General features: G+C 36.4%; 1 protein-coding gene across 4 annotated transcripts in view; it reads right to left on the bottom strand.

Annotated features, from left to right (window-relative positions):
* LOC126759843 (probable G-protein coupled receptor B0563.6) overlaps nucleotides 1-20,788 on the bottom strand; it is a 93,851-nt gene that overhangs the window by 41,557 nt on the left and 31,506 nt on the right. For all 4 annotated transcript variants that reach the window (XM_050475001.1, XM_050475003.1, XM_050475004.1 and 1 more), the window contains exons 3-4: nucleotides 5,731-7,129; nucleotides 840-993 (exon numbers count right to left, since the gene is read on the bottom strand). In XM_050475001.1, the coding sequence (XP_050330958.1) occupies nucleotides 840-993; nucleotides 5,731-6,027 (451 nt within the window). In that variant the 5' untranslated portion in view covers nucleotides 6,028-7,129. The remainder of the gene's footprint in view (nucleotides 1-839; nucleotides 994-5,730; nucleotides 7,130-20,788) is intronic.

Here is a 20,788-nt window from a genome sequence, read left to right as displayed (position 1 = left end):
CCAAGGCAAATTCCTTATGCTCATTCTATACTTAAGGTAATCGACTACAATGCAGTTTCAGTGGATTTTGCCTTCAAATAAGCGTTTAAAGCTTTCGATAGGTTAGCTGATGAAATATTGTTTCTAATGTAGGCATCTAGAATCTTTTCGAGTGTCTTCAGAAGGAATAAAGAATGACTCCTTTGCCCGCATTTGGTATCCAAATGAAAGGTATTTACTTTTAGTTAAGAATTAAGCATCCTTCAAGTGTTGTCATGAGATATGGTCCCAGCACTGTTGATATTTAGCAGTAGCCCGGGTCAAATTGGATTTTATATGGAAGGAACTAAAAGTGTCGAAATCAGTTTATAACATATCTGGCCGCAACTATCAATGTTGTAATCTTCAAAATATGAAACTCGTTCTTGTATTATATTCATTATAAGATATTTAAATAATTGAAAGACATATTTTCTCAAAAGGAATTTTGTCGCTGCCAAAAATTAATGAATATATGTATTTATATTATGATTTCGGCCTCTATGATTTACTTAGAATAATGAATGATGAAACCGTTGAAATTGTCTAATAGGTATATGTACCATTCATAGTATTATAGAGGGTCCTATACCCTTTTTTGATAATTTGAAAATTTTATTAAATTACACTGTACAACCCAACCGAGTGTTGTGGAAAACCAACTTTTTTCGAGAGATTGAATCATAAGTAAATAACTAATTTATCCCTTTTTTGAAATTAACCCCCAAAATTTTTGAGCTCATATTAACTACAGAAGCTCATTTCTCAAAATCGGTTACATATGTATATATTGTGCGCATACAATTTAATATCAGACTTACCTCTCATGTAAATATAAGCCGTTCCGCGCATATTTCTTCGCGTCAGTACAACCAGATTAAGGACGTTGCCAATAATGCCAAGCGAGCAGATTATTGGTAAAATAATGCCGTAGGAGTACTCACGTAAAGCCTCTGTGCGTGGATCCTCAGGGAACTGTATAAATAAAATGGAGAATAAGCATAAAAGAATATCGCCAAAGGAGATGAAAATTAATAAGAGAAAACGATGGAGATTTAAATATTTGCGATCACTGCTGGAAATTTGCTCATTCTCTCTTCACATGCCTACAAGGGAAGGTAGGACTGTGTGCAAATAAACCTTTGTTGTGAGAAACAGCGAAGGAAAGGTATGTTCGCTGTTAAAACTGTCATTCGCAATAAACAGCGGCATTAAATGGCCTTCCAAATGCTTATGCATATAAACATTTATCCAACACAATAAAAGCCATTACTGTTGGGTATGCAGAAACACACAAATACACATATATGCATGTCTCCCACAAACAGGCATATGGGCGAATAAACATACCGTAAGCCTTGCCGCATACTGGCACGTTCCGTTAAACGAGCGAATGGAAATTTCAATGAAAAGTAAGAAAATTGAAAAGAAGCTGGGCAGAATGTTGCAAAAATGACAAAAAAACTGGAGGAATATAAGTCAGCGCTCAAAGAATGACTGTAAAGAAAAGCAGAAGGTTGACATAATCTATGTCATTACTATGCCCATTCATTGCCGTCTGCATGTCCTACGCGGCGCTTAAAGGGCGGCGGCACGAACTGCTCGATGCTCAAGTGAGTTCGACCGTGTTCAAGTCGCTGCAGCACGACTGTGTCTACCAATGTCATTACATAGCGCCTTACGCCACTTTTACATGCTGCCTACCGCTGTCGATGTTGTAGCCGTTGCAGGCTGAGCTTTGCTGACAGTCAGCGCCCAGCGCCCATTACCCACTTCGTGCTCTCGCTCATTGCCATTAGTATTAGTATTTGTATGGCAAATCAATTTCTTCTTCTTCGCCATCTCTGCTTTTCCTGTTATCGTTGATGGGTCTGCAGTTGAATGAGATGCGCTGTGTCATCTTCTCTGTGAATGGGTCTAGGGCTGCTTAGCATAACGCCAGCGCGCCGGGGATTTACAAATGTACAAGTATACTTTTAACAAATGTACATGTACTGTACAAACATATTTATATCTAAATAATGTGTAGGTATGTGTTTATGTTAGGGTTGTCCTTAAGTACATAAAGAAAATTATGACATTCGATTTCTTGAGCATCTGTCGAAGTTTTGTCTATACCTCTATTGTATATCAGACCTTAATGAAGCTCTAAACTTATATAAGCGATGTTCTTCATTATTATGAGAAAAATTATACTTTTTTATTCTTCTACGACGCTTAAAGGGTTATATAAAAAATTTCAAAAAATTTATTTTTTTATTTTTTTATATCGCATGTATGTACGTCACCTTAAATCGCTGTCAGATATAATAACCAATATATAACCATTTTATAACCAAACCTCAAATTTTGTTTCAAAATGAAAATTTCCAAAAAATCTATTTTTTTACTTTGTTTACATATCGTCACCTAAAAAATAGTGTCATCAAAACTTGATGTAATAACCAGACATAATAACCGATATATACCATTTTATAATTTTTTTATTTTAACTATTTGGCATTTTAGGTGACGATATATTGGAGCATTTCGGTGAAATTTTTAAATTTAAAGTAGTTTTTATTGAAATCGGCTCCAAATTTTTAAACGCGGGTTTCTTGAAAAGCTGTTTTCTGAGTTGACCAAACGACACGAAACTTTCATACCATATTGGCAGATACAAATGATTTTCTTTTATTTTTTTGATATGAGATAATCTTGAGAAACAAAATTTTCTTCACCGCCAGACATATTTTTTCGACTACGGGTGCAACAAAATAATGTAACAGTATGATATTGTGACATTATATAAAATGATATTGTGACATTATATATATTTTTTTGTAATTTTCTGAATCACCCTAACAAAAATACAGTACCATATATAGTTACTTATTTTTTTCTTTTGCTTGTGCTCATTGGCATTTTTTTTTGCGGACGAAATTTAAATATTCAATTTTCAATTTGCTACTCAAATTTACATATATGAATATTGCAAAGGAACTTCTATTGGCTGTATGCGTTGATAGCAGTCCAATAGAGCCTTGAGTATACGACCTTGCCGAAGTTTCGTGCGAATATTCAACTTATTTTTATTACACAAAATTTGCTAATTTAAATTGATGACGTCGAAGTGGACGAAAGTAATTTTTGTGGGCATATTTATATGTTAGTAGTGTCAAATAACTTATAAATTATAGGAATTTTAAGGCACTGCGAATTTAAAAGAGCTTTTTGTTAGGGGACATGCTATTGTGTGATCAATTCTGCACTACGGAGGTCAGGCGTGCGGAAATCCACCTAAAGGGAGCCAATGGAAAGGGTTGAGAAGCTTGGTGTGCATAATGAGACCTCAAAAATCACTAAATCACTTCAGTGGCGGCTCGTAACATTTTCGTTGAAAACTGCAGAGTAAAATCGGCGGGCGGACTACTGGCTGCAGGAGAATTTTCATATTGAACCTTCGGGCGTAGCGGTTGGGCAAGCACCACATTCATGATCCCTTTTTAATTGGGAAAGAAAGTTCAGGGTAAATATGGAAAAATATGGTTGGTGTGAAGGTATGTTTGCTATATGTAGAGCTTGAAAATAGAGGACGAAGTTGCTATGGGAATATGCTGTTCAGTCTCAGGTATAAGGCGACCTTTTCAGTTGCCGTTCCCCGGCAGTATATTTTTAGCAGAGGCCTTTGCTATTGAGAAAGCCGCGGAGCTAGCTTGTAATGCATCAGCAGGCAACTCTGGAATAAGCAGTCAAAGAGCAATCAAGGTCGAACCCTCGTATCGAATAAGCGACTTCACTTCTACGGGGTGTGAGGTCACAGAAACATCGAGGGCAAAGATATAGTGAACAAACATGGTCTACGGCTATCATCCGATAAAGTGACCGACATTGGTAAACTAATGCATTGACTTTACGATGATCTGGACAAAAGCATGGCAAGAAATGTTAAATTTTGATGAAAGTTCCTGCTCACTCTTAATTAAAAGGACTGTAGCAACTTGATTTATATATGACTGCAGGAAATGTCAAGAGTAAGGCACCAGGAAAACAATGGATCATCTCTCTTAACCTTCGCTACCAAGCCAATGCTTCAAACATTTTGGGACCTCACGGCATGAAAGAATAGAACGGGAATAGGTAATGAGTTTGCTTTACCTATTAAATTGACATCAAGCACTGGCATCCTAAAGCGTGACTACTTCTCATAGACTTTGTAACGGAACTACATCTGGTTTCGTAAAGGTGAAAAATGGTTTATATGTGGCTCACGAACCAGACTACATAGTTCAAAAATGTTCAACTACTCTGTTACACATTTAACTCAAAGAATATCTCAAACTCTGGAATATTTAGTTATAGAAAATTAAAGAATCAAATTAGTTTAGTCAAGTTGCTGCAGTCAAAACCAAGACAAAGATCTTGATAAAAGTTATTATTTTTTCAACAAGTAACCTAAATTTGGAGGACGGAGTCATGTGTAGAGCGCCATTCACTTGAGAGGGGACAGAAACGATACTTTTACTATCGCTCAAGCAGCTCACTACTTCCGGTCTTAGACCAAGTATCCTCTGGATAGTCAAAAAGAATCCGTTTGAAGGCAAGCTAAAGTGAGAGGTCGAATCATCCCTCCCCAGAGTTATGTTCTGGGCGGGCCGCCACGTAAAAAAGGACACAACAGCCTCGGTTGAGAGGCAAACGTATGTATTAAGGATTACGATTTAAGGGCATGCATTTGGAACGTCTGGTCCTTTAATTGGGAAGGTGCGCTGCTCAGCTGGCGAGACGAGTAGGTCTTTGTGGCATTCACTACAGCGGCCATATAAAGGAGTGCAAATTCGATGTGGGATTCGTGGTGGAAGAGAGACTTCAACGTCTAGCCACAATCCGCATCAAAGTTGGGTTGAGGCTGATCGATTTCGCCGGGGCCCAAAATATGATTATCTATAGTACTAGATTCCAGCTTAGGAAAATTCATCAAGCTAACCTGGCTGTCTTCGGATCGAAAAGCTACCAACCGGATCGTCTCCAGTACTTTAGACGGGAGTACGCTCTGAGGGTTCAGCCTTGACTCGGACCACTATCTTGTTGCAGCAAAAATACACACCCGCTTCTATCCAGCAAAAAGCACATCTCAACAAACACAAGGAAACTTCGACGTCGAAAAGCTGCAATCGCAACAGATAGCCGAACGATTTTCTACTCAGCTTGCACTCCTGTTCTCTGAGAGCACTCGTCAACAACTCGGTATAGGGGAACTGTGAGACGGCATTTCAAGCTCCTTACGTACAGCTGCAACCAAAACCATTGGTTTTCGGAAAATGCAAAAGAACAGCTGGTACGACGAGGGGTGGAGTGTCGCAGCGAGAGAAAACAGACTGCCTACCTCGCAACGTTACAATCGACCGATCCAGCCTAGTTGAATTTTCAGAGTAAAATTCCTTACATTAGGTAAAAACGTCTTTATGTTAGGTCCCGTTACGCATCTTTACTGTATTAAAGCAATACAATATTTCCACTAAAAACTCATTTCTCTTTGGATATCTCATAAATTGAGCGCCTACACCGACATTATGACATCTAATCTAAAAATAATCGATACATTAAAGTGTCACTTTTCCAACGGCAAACTCATGCATATTGGCAGTTTTCATTCATAAATGGAAGTCAAGAGGAAAAGCAACTGAAAAACAAAAGTGAAAAAGGTAACAGCTACCTTCCACAAGTACTTACGTCGTTGGCAATGAAAAAATCATCACGTAAACTACTGCCGCCAGCTCCGTTCACAGTAGCGCTGCCAATAAGTATGTCTGACTCTGCGCCGCCGCTGCTAGAGCCGCCACCGACACCTGCACCATAACTGCTGTGTGCACTGTATAGTGTTGGTGTGGCGCCAGCAACGTTGCCAACAAGCGTCGTCTCACCATCCTCATCGATTTGTTCGTTCGCAATCGACGCAGTCAAGTTTCTGCCCCAAATTAACGAACAAAGGGCTTGGTCCTCCTCGGTGTTATACAAGCGTGTTATCATGGCGTTCGCTAGCGCTAAACGAAGCTTTATTTAAGTGGAACGGCGGGTTAAGGGCGGCACAGCAGCGACAGTGTCAAAAGTGTGAAACTTTCTATTATTAGAAAACGAAACGAAAGGGATGAAGCATGGTGTAGTGAAGGCAATTTAAAGGTGAAAGCCGCTGACGTCGCTATTCAATGTCTTTTTTTTTATTAATCTTATGTTGTTGTAGTTGTTCTTCTCGGTTTTTAATACTTTGTTTTTGTTTGCTGCTTAGCAGTTGTATTTGTAGTTGCTGTTTGTTTGTGTTTTTGTTGCGCGTCAATTCATTTGAATTGCAAATCGTTGCGCCGGCTGGTGAGGTCGCGCCATGCCACGCAACGTTACAGCACAGTTGCCAACGTCAGCAGCGCCACAACGCCCGTAAGTGAGTGCAGCTATTGGAGTCGTGACGCCAGCAACTCGGGCAGCAGTGATTTGTGAAGGCAATGTCTGTCTTGTTGGCGGAAGTGCGAGGTTAAAGCAGCAATAAGAATGTTAACGGAAAAAACGCTCCTGCGAAACGCACTGTAGCTGCAGGCCAAAGTAGAAAACCAAAAGGTTAGAGGCAAGTGCGTAGTGCTTGCTGTTGGTCACTTAAAAGTTGAAGTTAAGCTGTCTCAGAACATTTTGCTGCCTTTAAATAATCTTAAATTAATTTAAATTACTTTAAATGCCTCCGCTTCGTTTAATTTTTGGTTGCTTTCCCCACTTTAATCACTCTTTTGTTGTTTTTTGTTTATTCCACTTCCTTTTTAACAAAATTTTTTGTTGCTTTTCGCATAAATTTTCTTGCACCGCAAATATTTCTTTCACTTATACACATTCTTTTTATGGCCACAAAATCTGGCTGAAATTTTCCACTACACCTTCCGCTCCGCCTCATCCGTACCGAATGGCTTGCCACCTGCTGTGTTTGCTTTAATTGCTTTTGTTGTTTTTCCAACCTACTTTTTATTAGATTGTTAATTTTATTGGCATTATTACTGTGTTTATTTTTAGTGTGCAACATAATCGTTTTATTTTGCTTGTGGCACATCTTCACATATTATGATAGCTGTCGCTTTATCGGCCAGCGTGATACCTGAAATGAAATAAAAATGGACCTTAATAATTTCCACAACAAAATATTATATTTTTATGTTCTTCTCGTGTAAGGTAATTTATATCAATTTATTTGCTCATATTATTTTCAATTTTGGAGAAAGTAGACTAGTGCTTTGTTATGCTATATACATTAGGGTGCTTCAAAAAAAAATTTTGGAATTTTTTTTTTCAAATTGACGCGGGAGTTTTTAAAGTTTGAAAAGCCAGCTTTATGAATATGTGATGGTTATTTTTGAGAAACGAAAATTAGTTGGTGAAATTTTAGTTTGAATGAAAAAACGAAAATTCCTATGTTAAATGTATGGGAACCTAAAAAAAAATAGCGACCCCTTAGAGTTAAGCAACAGCGTCTGGCTTGAGGGAGGATTTTTGTTTGTCAATGTCTAACATTTGAGGGGGTAAGAGTTGAAAAAAATTAAAAAAAAATTTTTTGAAGCACCTTAATATACATCCTACTGTAATGTGCTGTATATAGGTATAACTTTTAGGTATTTAGATAAGAAAGAGTAAGAAATTATTAACCCAGCGTTCCAAGTTGAACCAGCTACGCACAAATTAAAATCTTAACGAAATTCCTACATATAAATTAATAGCTAAACTTCAAAGCTGATTTTTAAGGCTGCTATATAATTTTGGCATTCAGTTAATTTTTCTGACTTTATCATACATTTATGGGCAAAAATAATGATCAGACGCCCATATTGGTATATACAGATTAATAAAATTATAGTTTTGACATAAAGAATAGAAAATGTATGCCTTCTCTTTACTTTATAAGCCGGCAAAGTATGTGATGTGCCATGTGAGTTCCTCTGTTATCAAATTTTTTGTTGAAATTTTTTTTTAAGTGCCAACTCTGCAAGCGATTAATAAATAGCGGTTTTCAGATAATATTAATGTTTAAAATTTAGTGTTGAAAATTATTCCAAATCATACCTCAACGATTGTAAAATGGTGAGCATATGAAAGATACCATACTATTTGATAAAATATCCCTGGTCCATACAAACTTTTTCTTTGATTGCCAAAAAATTTTTTTGTTATGTTTGTGAGAAGTATATACATATGTCAATTACTGTGTGCTTAGTAATCATTTGTTTACGACACGAAAAGTTTGTTTAGCGAAGCGAGTGAATTTAATAAGAATATTCATTATCATTCGAAATAAAATTCTTTTGCATCTATTAAGTTCAGTTTTCAATGACTCGTTCGAGAATTTCGACTGAACTGAAAGACATCCGTTATGTTTTGCTCCAATTCCTCTTTTATAATTGATGGAAATAACGAAAACTTGAGTGTCAAACTATAAGTGACGCCTGATATACTGTATGTGTTTTAGCTTTGTCATAATTAGAGCTAACAGCTTTCTATTTACCAGAGACAAAAGTGCTGTCAAATTTTTTTTTTTTTTTCACCGAAAAACTATTCCTATCGGAACAGTCAGTTTCTTAATCATCCATGTTCACTCAGTACTTGGGTTAAGAAGAAGTCTAAGTCTCCATGTTGTTTATCTATTCACGAATGGATGTCCGGGAATAGTCTGTGGGTTCACCGATTTTTGGTTGAGGTTTGCCATCGCTGCTGCCACATTGTGCTGCTTTTGGTTCTCTCCACTTTTTCTACGCCTACAGACATCTCTGATAGCTGGTCCAATCGCACGAATTCGTCTCCCTGAATGTCAGTGGGACGGCATACTTGCTAGAACTCCAGCAGCGACGCTTGATATCGTTCGGAAAGCACTTGGTTCTCGTATAGCAGTGATCCTACGCCCAGCTTTTATTTGTTTAGTATATGCTTTTGTGTCTAGTGCCTGTATTCATATTGGTGCTGCATACATTATTACGGAACTCATTGCTTTTGCTATTAAAGCTCAGCGACTGAAACGCACGCAGTCCCTATTGGTCATCATTCTTGATAGAGCATTATATATTTTGCTTTCCTTACCCGAAGTATACGCCAGATGTTCCCTAAATTTTGATTTGGATTGCGATATTACTCCCACATACTTCATCTGCGGCTGTGAAATAATGTCGCATTCCCCTATGGTGAGTGATACCCTTTCTTTAACCTTCCTTGTGCTTATGAGCAAGACATCCATTTTCTGCTCAGCCAACTCTAAACTCATGCGGCTATCGTTGCATTTTAGCCAGAGGTCATCTAGATGTTTAGCCACCGCTACTACTATGAGGTCATCCAAGTTCCATAGAAGAGAGCCTAAGACCGAGCCTTGCGGTGGTCCAAGTTCTGAATCGAAGCGGGATTGTCCGCATAGACTGTAGACTATACATATTTTCACAGGAAAAAGTCAAACGGTGTGATATCACACGGTCTTGGTGATTATAATGGCGCGACGGTTACGTTCTCACCGGCATCATTTTTGAAGATATATGGACCCATGATTTCGCTGGCTCTTCTTGGCAAGTGTGGTAAATTTGCTGTTTACTATACATTCCTGTTGAGCCAAAAATGCCCTTTATCGCTGAAAAAAATTGGCATGAAAACATCGAATCTTCTTAGACTTTTCCAGAAGCCCATAGAGCGAAATGATGTCGTTTGCGAGCAGCACATTCTTTCCAGAACGTGAATTTTCGTAATAAAGTTGAACGATTTTAAACCCATTATATGTAATAGTATATACATTATAAAATCCTAGGAAAAAATTGAGTTTGAAGTAATCAAATTTCAGCAGTTAAGATCTTTAGAATCGTGAAACGAGATATTTTTTGTAGTATTCGGAAGCCAGATTTTAATTCTGGGTTTTTAGTTTTGAAAAAAAGAAAAAAAAAGAGAAAACATTAAGGCGGAGAACATGTTCCTTACAAATAAGAACTCATACTTGGAGAGACTTTCTTACAGGTGTCTACGAACATATTTTTTAGAGTATTACTTATGATTATAAAACCCTGTTCGGAAATGTTTTAAAAAATAATATGTTTTGCGTCATCGATACTGAGAGAGTTAGAGTACTAAATGAAAGGTATTCGAATAGCTTTGTTAAGAAAAAATTGAGACATCCTAAGTCTTTAGGTTTAATTGCTTATATGGATAAACAAACCAAATCTTCATTTAATTTATTGTGCGGAGATAAGTATTATTTCAACATAATGCAAATTTTTAACAAAATCTTTACCAACAATATAATATGTTATGGATTCTCATCTCTCTCTCTAGCCATTCTTAGTATTTTCTCATTTTAAATGAGAAAGATTGATAGCTGTTGACCCAGTAATTTATTAATACTCAGTTCCTATCGTAGGAAGAATGACGTAAAACGGGAAAACAATAAGCAGAGAAGCTGGATTGAATTTCATTTGCAAACAAATAAACTGATTAAGCACAACAAAAAGCGAACTTGTAAATAATTTCATCGGCAATTACTGCAGTGAGGGTTGAGCGAGTAAATTAAAGTATCTTCTCAGTAGAAGAAGAAGGGAAGTGAAGTAAGTAAACCAAACACAGCTGTGCGTAACCACAGACTATAGTACTTTAAATAAGCGCTACAACGCATTGCACATCCAAGTTACGTATACGCAATGGTCTCAAGTTGTATGGCATAGGAATGGAGTTTATAGGAGTTACATTGTAGTTACACTCTCTACTTAATGCGAGGAGGAAAAGACGATGTAGAATAAAGAGTGAGGCTACATAGCCATAAATGCATATGGGAATTGTGTAAATAAAATTTACAATGCCAGTCTCTGTAGACGGATGTACCTATTCACCGCAAAAAGGTTGCGTAAATATTTGTAGTTTGAAATAAGTGTAATCAGCCAAGAATAGCAGAAGGAGAATATGCACATATATATGTTAAGAAAAGCATTTCAATGCCACATAGTTTCTTATGAATGAAGGCGTACATGTGCTTATTTCGCAGGCATACGAACAATAGTCATATACACACACATTAATGCGTAAGAATAGTTGCCTGCAAGGATTCTCATATATACCTTGGCTGTAATATGTATCTGGCTGAAGTCGGCTTGTGCTTGCGGCAGGTACCAGCAGCTGCCTCCATATGTGTGCGCTGATGCGTTAAACCAAAAGTTGAAGCCAACTTTTAACTATACATACATACATGTATGCAAGCGTATATGAAAGTGAGCCAGTAGGAAATTTCTGATGTTAGGGGGTTATTGGAAATATGCCATATTTTACAGTTTTTCTTCGAAAACGGTAGTCAGGCGGTTGAATAGTGAATTTCATGGTCTTCCCTTCCAATTCCGATCATTCTGAGGTCAAAGGTGCACCACCTTTTGGAAGGTCAATTATCAAAAATATCGATAAAATAATTGAAATTTTCTAGTAAGAACATTATCTAAGCACTGTTTAGATTACAGAAGCGTTAAAAATTGGACAACAAACGTTTGGAACCGTTTAAATAAGGCTGAATTTAAAATAACGGAGTTTTAAATAGGGACGCTACAAAGGTGGACCAAAGTTATTAAAATTCACTACCGACATTCGGAGTCAGTGGCCTCACCTTTAAGAGCGCTACGTCCAATTTATGGTCATTAGAATCTTCCTGTCAGATCAAAAATTGAGCGTCTAGTGGAAAAATTTGAGTTCACAGGCACAGTAAAAAATGGTCCCGTGCAAGTGAGATAATGAAGTGTCCGTAGTGTCGTGAATATTGCTGTCGCCAGCGCATCAATTGAGCATGACCCAAATCAGTCTCTCACACGTCGTTCTCAAGCGTTGAGCATCTCTGCTACGTCGTTGTGGCGAATTTTCGGAAAAGATCTTGGCCTACATCCTAACAAGATCAAATTGACGAAAAACTGAAGCCACTTGACCACCAGAATCGTCGTATGTTCGTGAGTTGGGCTGAGCAACAACTTGAAAATGTGCCGGATTTTCATCGAAAGTTCATCTTCAGCGATGAGACTCATTTCTGGCTGAATGGCTTCGTCAATAAGCAAAATATGCGTTATTGGTTAGGCAGGAATCCACGCGTACCCCACGAGTCACCAGTACATCCCGAAAATATTACGTTTTGGTGCGGTTGATGGACCGGAGGCGTCATTGAGCCGTACTTCTTTAGCCATGATCAAGATCGGGCCGTTATTGTAAATGGGAATCGGTACCGCTCAATGATAACAGAATATTTTTGACCCGAATTGGATGATATGGACTTGGGCAATATGTGGTTTCAACAGGACGGCGCCACAAGCCAAACAGCGAATGTTACAATCGATTTATTGAAAACATTTATTGGTTTATTCTTATGCATCCACTTTCTAATTCGAACCTCGCACAAGGTGGTTACGACCTGTTCTTGTCTATGGCGAATTATTTTAGTAGTGAAAAATTTACTTCCAATGAAGTTTGTGAAAATCAGTTGTTACAGTTTTTGCCAAAAGTTTCTATGAGAGAGACGTCAAACTTTCAATTTAATTTATTATACCCTGAATAGGGTATATTAAGTTTGTCAGGAAGTTTGTAACACCCAGAAGGAAGCGTCGGATACTTTATAAAGTATATATATAAATGATCAGTATGTCGAGCATTTTATTGGTTTGTGTCCGTCTGTCCGTCATCTGTCTGTCTGTATATATACGAACTAGTCCCTCAGTTTTTAAGATATCGTTTTGAAATTACGTATTTTCTCTTCAAGTTCTTTGTCGGATACGGCCGATATCGACCACTATTTTATAGCTGCCAAAAACTGAACGATCGGAATCAAATGCTTGTATGGAAAACTTTCACATTTGACAAGATATATTCACGAAATTTGGTATATGTTACAGTTTTTCCAAAAACAGTCGGTTGACTATAGGTTTCTATGAGAGAGACCTGTGAAACTTTCAATTTAATTTTCTTTATATTTTACATTTTTGAAGTTCCATTAGTTCATAATATTTTTGTAGAAATCATGTCGATATATGTATTATATTTATAAAAGTGTCATTTCAGCTGCTTTTCCATTATTTATTACTAAAATAAGATAACTTAAATTTGAATACTCCAAATAAGAGTAGTCATTCTGACACATAAATAGTAATTCGAAGACTCAAGTTGTGCATGCGAGTTTACGTACATTCAGTAAAGCCTTTTCCTACAGACGCTTTCATATTCTTCTTGCAGACGCGTCAATAACTCGGATTTGACTGCTGCACAGTCATCGTCTATGTAGTTCTGAGAGCCAGCTGAGGTTTTAGCTGTGGCTAAATGTGTAGAAATATATGTACATATACATATATTAGCACAAAAGCCAAGAATGCACATAAGTGTGCATGTAAGTTTCCCGACCACCTTAAATGTCAAGCAACTAACCAACCATGCCCCATTTGTGTTTACTTCAATCTCATTGCTTGCCTTCATTCCTTTGAGCATATTTGCTTGTCCATTTCACAGTCCGTTTGTTTATCCAATTGTGCGTTTGTCTCGCTATTTGCTTGAACAAGTGATGGACCAACGTAAGCATCGAACTCCAACACACAGACACGTCAATATGTCGCAGGGACACATGTCGAAATTTTTCTTATACATTTTTCATATGTTTCGCCGTACGTTAACTAGGCAAATATAAAATTAATGTAGAGATTGCCTTGTAAAAAAATTGAATAAGTGATACAAATTTTATTCACTCAAATAAATGAGCGTGAGTTTCGCAGATGATTTCGATTTGATGGTTGGCAATGAAATTAACCGTGTTTTCTATCTTGAAGCCAAGTGAAAGAGTATCAAAAAATGGATTTCAAGTAAGTTTTTTGGTAATTCTTACTTTATGAAGTGCCTGGATATCTTTTGCATGGCCGCCACGGACACGCTTGCAGAAGTCCAGACGCTGAACGACGGTTTTCAAGCATAAATTGACCGAAACTGCTGCAATTTCACATTAAATATATCATCAAATTCGGGTCAAAAGTACTCATGGAGTACTTGTGGATTACTGCTTGAACAATAACACATATTTTGGCGATTGCCGAAGCCATTCAGTCAGAAATGAGTCTCATCGCAGATGATGTTTCTTCGATGAAAATTCAGATCATTTTCAAGTTGTTGCTCAGCCCAATTCACGAAAATACGACATATTCTGGTGGTCAAGCGCCTTCAGTTTTTTCGTCAATTTGATCTTGTAAAGATGTGGACGTCACAGAGATGCCCAACGCGTGGTAATGACATGTGGGAGACCGATTCGGGTCTTCCTCAATTGATGTGCTAGCGGCAGCAATATTCCCGACACTTTTCTTTCTTTGTCTCACTGGCACGGGAACGTTTTGTACTGTGTCTGGCGGATTCTAATTTTTCCACTAGACAATCAATTGTTGATCTAACAGGACGATTATGACGACCATAAATTGGACGAAATGCTCCGAATTTCGGTATTAAATTTTAATAATTTTGACTCATTGTCGGATCTTTTATCTTTCAATGATGAAATGTCAACCCTTGCAGAAGAGAAATGTCAAAAGAGCGGGAAATAATATGGCGTCGTTTGCTATCCCTATAGGTCTACTTTAGTAGCGTTTTTATTGAAAAACCCGATATATAATGTTTATATATTTTTAGATAACATTTCGCTACCAATTGATCTTTAGCAGAGGGAAACAGTTTCCTTCCAGATATTGTTTATATTTCATCGAATTGTTTATGATGGGTTTCTTTGATCAGTTTCATTTTCTAGACATTTGAAGTCCAAAAGTGTATGGGAAAAAATAAACTTTTTTTATTGCAGAGTCCTTAGCAGTCTTTTATTTTTTATATTTTTCCAACCCCGCATAATTCTAATTTAAATTGTTTGAACTACGAACTTTCTGTAATAAATTTACGTTTGCTTCTGCATTCTTTTTACTAACAAAGTGTGGCGCCCAAATCTTCAAATTTTCGTATGTATATACTTTTTTTTTATTTGTGCTGTGAGTGCCTATGTCAGTTTCCACGAAGCGTCAAGAAATTAAAACTTTTTGCCACTTTTCTCTAAGGGTGAACTTAAAGTACGTCAAAGCTCCTTTTCTTTTTTGTTTGCTGTATTTTTCTTTTTCTAAATTTTATATATTACAATGCTCCGCCCCCACCTTTTGTAATGCTTTAATAATGTCACGATTTAAACACATTAAGTATGCATGGTTGGGAGGGGCTGCGCATGGCATTATTCTGTGTTGTAAAGTTGGTCAACCAAAACTTAACGAACTGAAGTGTTAGATTTTATATGAACTTTTTTATTCGAGTTTATAATTTGTTAAACAATTCAGATTTTTCGCTTTAACAAGCAACTCCATAAATATTCGCACGAAAAATACTTGCATGTCATTGACCTGATTTTTTCTTTTAAATTTCTTTCACATTGTTTGCTTCCACGAACATTCTGCTTACTATAAAAAGAAAAAGGATGTTGACTTTTATGTCCATAAAATATTTTGTCTGTCCAACATGCTTGGCAATTTCCGCATGTCCATCATTTTGGCGATACCATCTTAATTGCTTTATGTTGATGCGTCCTACTTTTTCTTCCTCTTTTTTCACTATCGAATTGATTAACTCTCCACTTTTATAGTTTATGAAATTGCTTGTTACATGTTTTGTTGGCCAGATAAAATCTTTAATTTCAATAGGATGACTCAAAGCGAAGGAGTTGTTCTAATTCATCAAATCTTTCTTACGAATTGGTATAGGCTTATTTTCGGAATTAGTAGAGAAGCTTAGATATTAGTAACCTTAGGAATTTTTGTTAATGCTGAATGTATGGTGCTTCCACTAATGTCTATAGTTATCTCAACACGATAGGTCACATAAGATTGTCATGTATCGCAATATCATTTTGCGCACAGCATGAATCCTTTCCAGAATAACAACTGAAAAAATTTATCTTGTAGTAATATATTACGTTCTCTTTTGAATTTACCATACCATCGATACACTGGCCCTTGACGAAGCTTCATCGCTAAAAATTGAATTAAGTTCATCGATGCAATGTTGTTGAGTTAATCCACGTCGAAAGTTGTGAAAAGTGATGGCCATAAAATTTAATTTTCTGACCGAGTAGAATATTTTAAATTTAACTGTGAATATGTTTAACCTCAAAAATGTCAAATTCTATGAAAATTCTCTTACTTGCTAAGTTGTAAAAATAAGGTTGCCAAATCCCGAATTATGAAAATGAACCTAAGTATATATAGACGAGGAATGAATTATCAAAGTCCTTTGGATCCTTGGAAATTCTAATTTATTGATAAACTTAATTCTTAAAATTGAATAAATTTCATCTTTCGAAATCTCGAGAAGCTTTATATTTTTAGTTTTATTTTTAGAGGTTTTTTTTAATTATTTTTCGACTCTTGCAATTTGTTGTCTATCTATCCAAATCCATGCATTTATTTGTTTAGCATATGCTTTTATGCCTAGTGTCTGTATCCATATTAGTGCTGCATACATAATTACAAAATTTTTAACGTTTTTTGATTGATGTATTCTTAATCACCGATGTACAGCAGGTTCCATAGTTGAGGATCAAGGACGAAACTTGCGGTACTCCACTCGAGATAGTGTAGCTCTGACTGCCCTCGTCCGTGTCGAATAACGATCTCCTCTCTTAAAAATAGCTCATTATAATATTTGAGATATATTGGAAGAGCTTTGATTATATTTGCCCCGTTTGCGGAGTTAAACTCGCTCTTCACACCTGGCGTAATTAGTTCGAAATATTTTTTGTGCCACCTTTCCATCTTTTACCACTTACTGGACATTTCGCAGTATCAAGTACTTCTCTTAGTGCGTCAGTAGTGGACCTCTTTTTTATAAAGCCGTATTGTCTCTCTAATAATCCTCCGGCTTTTTAGACCGCGCACTCAAAACGGTTTCTTAATATGTTTTCATAAACATTACCAATCGTGTGGAGCATACAATGGTCGGTGAGATGAAGGTTCTTCAGATTGCTTTTTTGATTTGGGCAGTAGAAACAAATGTTATACCCTCCAAAGGTCGGCGAACAAATCTTATACAAAACAAGAAAAAACGTTAACTTTGGCTGCACCGAAGCTAATATACTCTTCACAGGTATATTTCTTTTTGTAACTATGTGTTCAGTTTGTGTGGAAGCTATATGCTATAGTAATCCGATCTGAAAAATTTTTTCTGAGATTATGTTATTACCTTAAGCAGTAATCCATGTCAAATTTCGTGAAGATACCATGTCAAATACGAAGTTTTCCATATAAGCCCTTGAATCCGATCGTTCGGTTTGTATGGCAGCTATATGCTATAGTGAGCCGATCTGAACAATTTCTTTCGATATTACATTATTTCTATAAACAATAACTCATACCAAATTTCGTGAAGATATATTGTCAAATGAGGAAGTTTCCCATGAGAGCATTTGATTCAGATCATTCAGGCAGCTATATGCTATAGTTAACCGATCTGAACAATTTCTTCGGAGATTACATTGTTGCTTTAGAAAATAATGCATAACCAAATTTCGTGAATAGATCTTTTCAAATGCAAACGATTTCCATACAAGAACTTAATTCCGATCGTTCAGTTTGTATGGCAACTATATGCTATAGTAAGACGCTCTGAACAATTTTTTCGTATATTACATAATTATCTTAGAAAATAACCTGTGCCAACTTTTGTGAAGATACATTGTTAAATGTGAAAGTTTCCATGCAAGAACTTGATTCCGATCGTTCAGTTTGTATGGCATATAGCTACCATTCTAATGGTCCGATATCGGCAGTTCTGAAAAATGAGCAGTTTATTGAAGAGAAAATGACGTTTACAAAATTTCAAAACGATATCTTAAAAACTGAGGGACTAGTTCGTATATATACAGACGGACGGACGGACAGATGGACAGACAGACAGACAGACAGACAGACAGACAGACAGACGGACATGGCTAAATCGACTCAGCTCAACATACTGATCATTTAAATATGTATATTCTTTATAAGGTCTTCGACGCTTCCTTCTGGGTGTTACAAACTTCGTGACAAACTCAATATATTCTGTTCAGGGTATAAATATACACGCGTTGGAAGCGAGTTATACTTATTTGGTGGTTCCGGGGGAGAGTATGGATTAGGAATAGGTTTGATTTAGCAGATTGAAGTTCCGCACTCCGGCTTTTGATGCTTCCCTCTACTTAAAAAAAACACGCGCTGTACATTTTGACGCACAAACTGGGTCAAAACATCATTGCTTCTTTTAGGGTTCTATTTTGAATACCATTCCAACTGTCTTGGGTTTTTTTTTTATTTTTTTACCAATCGATATTTCATATTCCGTGACTAGTTGAGGTTATTATGTTGTTTCGTTTCACTTAGCATAGGAAATGGGGTAATGTGTTAGAAATAATGCTTCGACGGCTTTCCTCATAAACGATGTGTATTTTTGTTTGGTTATCGAGGCTTATTGTTGAACTTCCACGTATATATTTTGCAAGCGTTTCTTTCGCTACGACCAAATGCTGTTTTCAGGAGCTTTTTTGGCTTTTAATAGTTTCACTGAGGGTGCTTTCGTTCTCACCATCCTGGTTGCGCTGTAAGGAACGTCTAGCTGAGTGTCAGAGCTTCCTCAGCGTAGCGATTTCCTCCAGTATACCAGCTTTCGCTTGTTGAAGTATCTCATACTACTCATAGTTGCGTCACTTGCATGCCACTATTTCTTAATATAAGGTTCGTTTGGCTGATGTGTTCAAGAATAAGACGCCCAACATGATTTGTTCTTTTGCTACCCCAAGTATTAGACCACACATTAAATATCCCGTTATTATTATCGGTGATGTACTTCTAGCAACTAAAGACAGCTCCAAGAGAAAGTCTTCGAATTTATTGATTGATGCACTAGTCTATGATTTCAATAGTCATTCAACTAAGTCTTGTTTGTAACTAGTCGATATGGGCATACTAAAGAGCTATATATACATATATATACACATATGTATATGTAAACTCAAATGCTCAGGATAACGAAACGATTTACAGTCCGAAGATTTGAGTAAAAATTGAGATATCTTCATGAAATTTGGTATAAATGTTCCTTGACTTTAGTAAATATTAGAATCGAACCCACAAAATGCCGTTAAGCAAAAATCTGTAAAGTACTGGCACTAAGCCGCAAATTAAGATGCGAAACTGCAATTTTGTACAGGTGATCGTCACAGAAAGGGCGCCCGAGGGCTAGATTTTTTTTAAAGGTGGGCATAGTTCCGATCCTTAAAATTTTTAATATGTACATATCTCACTAACTAAAACCCCGCAAGCTGTAGAGATTTATAAAGCTTCGATTACAATTATTTATATAATTTTCTGTTTTTTCACAAATTTATGCTTAATTTACGCACATGCAAAGGATGGATGAAGGACATAACATCCATAACAAGATAATACTTACATCTCTGTAGATGTAATTCCGCTAATTAAGTTTTAAATCTTACAAAAGTTTGCCACTTAGGTTTTTTTAATTCAGTTAAAGCAATTTGTTTCTGTCTTGCTGCCCTAAATTGAGTAAACAAGAATTATTTAACCGCTAAATTTTAGCTGTGCCGCATTTTAATTAACAGTCTTGAAAATAAAGACATCTGATTGGACTTACAATAAAAGACACACTGAAAACTTTTGCTGTAAATAAAACAAATTTATTTGAAAGCGCTTTATTGTATCGAATGCCGATTGCTGTGCCAAAAGGTTTCAAAGCTTCTAAAGAATGCCAAATAACGGTGAGTAGCAGCAAGGATCAAACTACAATCTATAACTTAAAGTCACACACACACGCAAGAAATACACCAAATAAAGTGCAACAATAAAACTCTATAAACTAAAAAAGTTCAATATCGAAAAGTTTGTGAAAAGCGCAAATAAATTGTATAAACTATTGGCAAATCGAAGCGTTAACAATTGTCGGTAGCTGCTAACCCCTTCATCTTCCAACTCTGCCACGACCACTGGATAGCTATGGCATACATACACACTAGGGTGGATCAAAAAAAAATATTTTTTTTTCGTTTGTTACTCTCGAAAATAGGTTTCTAGACACCTCTAAGAAAGCCTCTCCAAGCATGAGTCCTTAATTGTAACGGGAATGTCTTCCTTCTTACAGTTTTCTATTTTTTCTAATTATCAGATAGAAAAATTTATATCTCGCTTCCAGCTACTTGAAAAAATATCTTGTTCCTTAGATTTTGTAGGAAATTGAATGCTCTACAAAAAAGGTCTTCTACGATTTTTTCGTAAACCCAACCGTTTAAAAGATATTAACGGATGAAATTTGATTATTTTTGGTAAATTTTTTTATTTCTTATGAATTTTATAACTCAATGAAAAAAAATTATTATGAATGATGAAACTCATAGGTTTTTGGAGAGGCTTTCTTGGAGGTGTCTAGGAACCTATTTTTTTTTTTTTTTTTGATCCACCCTGATATGCATTGATGTTTGACGATGAATATCTCGTAAACGGTTAACTTAACGAAAAATCATCTGAGACCATTTTTATAGAGCAGTAAATTTCCTACAAAACTATGAGTTTCATCATTCATAATGATTTTTTTTCATTGAGTTATAAAATTTATAAGAAATAAAAAAATTTCCCAAAAACAATCAAACTTCATCCGTTAATATCTTTTAAACGGTTGGTTTTACCAAAAAATCGTGGGGACCGTTTTTGTAGAGCATTCAATTTCCTACAAAATCTAA

This window comes from Bactrocera neohumeralis, chromosome 5, assembly GCF_024586455.1.
Source record: "Bactrocera neohumeralis isolate Rockhampton chromosome 5, APGP_CSIRO_Bneo_wtdbg2-racon-allhic-juicebox.fasta_v2, whole genome shotgun sequence".
NCBI classification, from domain to species: Eukaryota; Metazoa; Arthropoda; class Insecta; order Diptera; family Tephritidae; genus Bactrocera; species Bactrocera neohumeralis.
The sequence above is the reverse complement of the archived record's forward strand: the minus strand, read 5'-3'. Positions and strand labels throughout refer to the sequence as shown.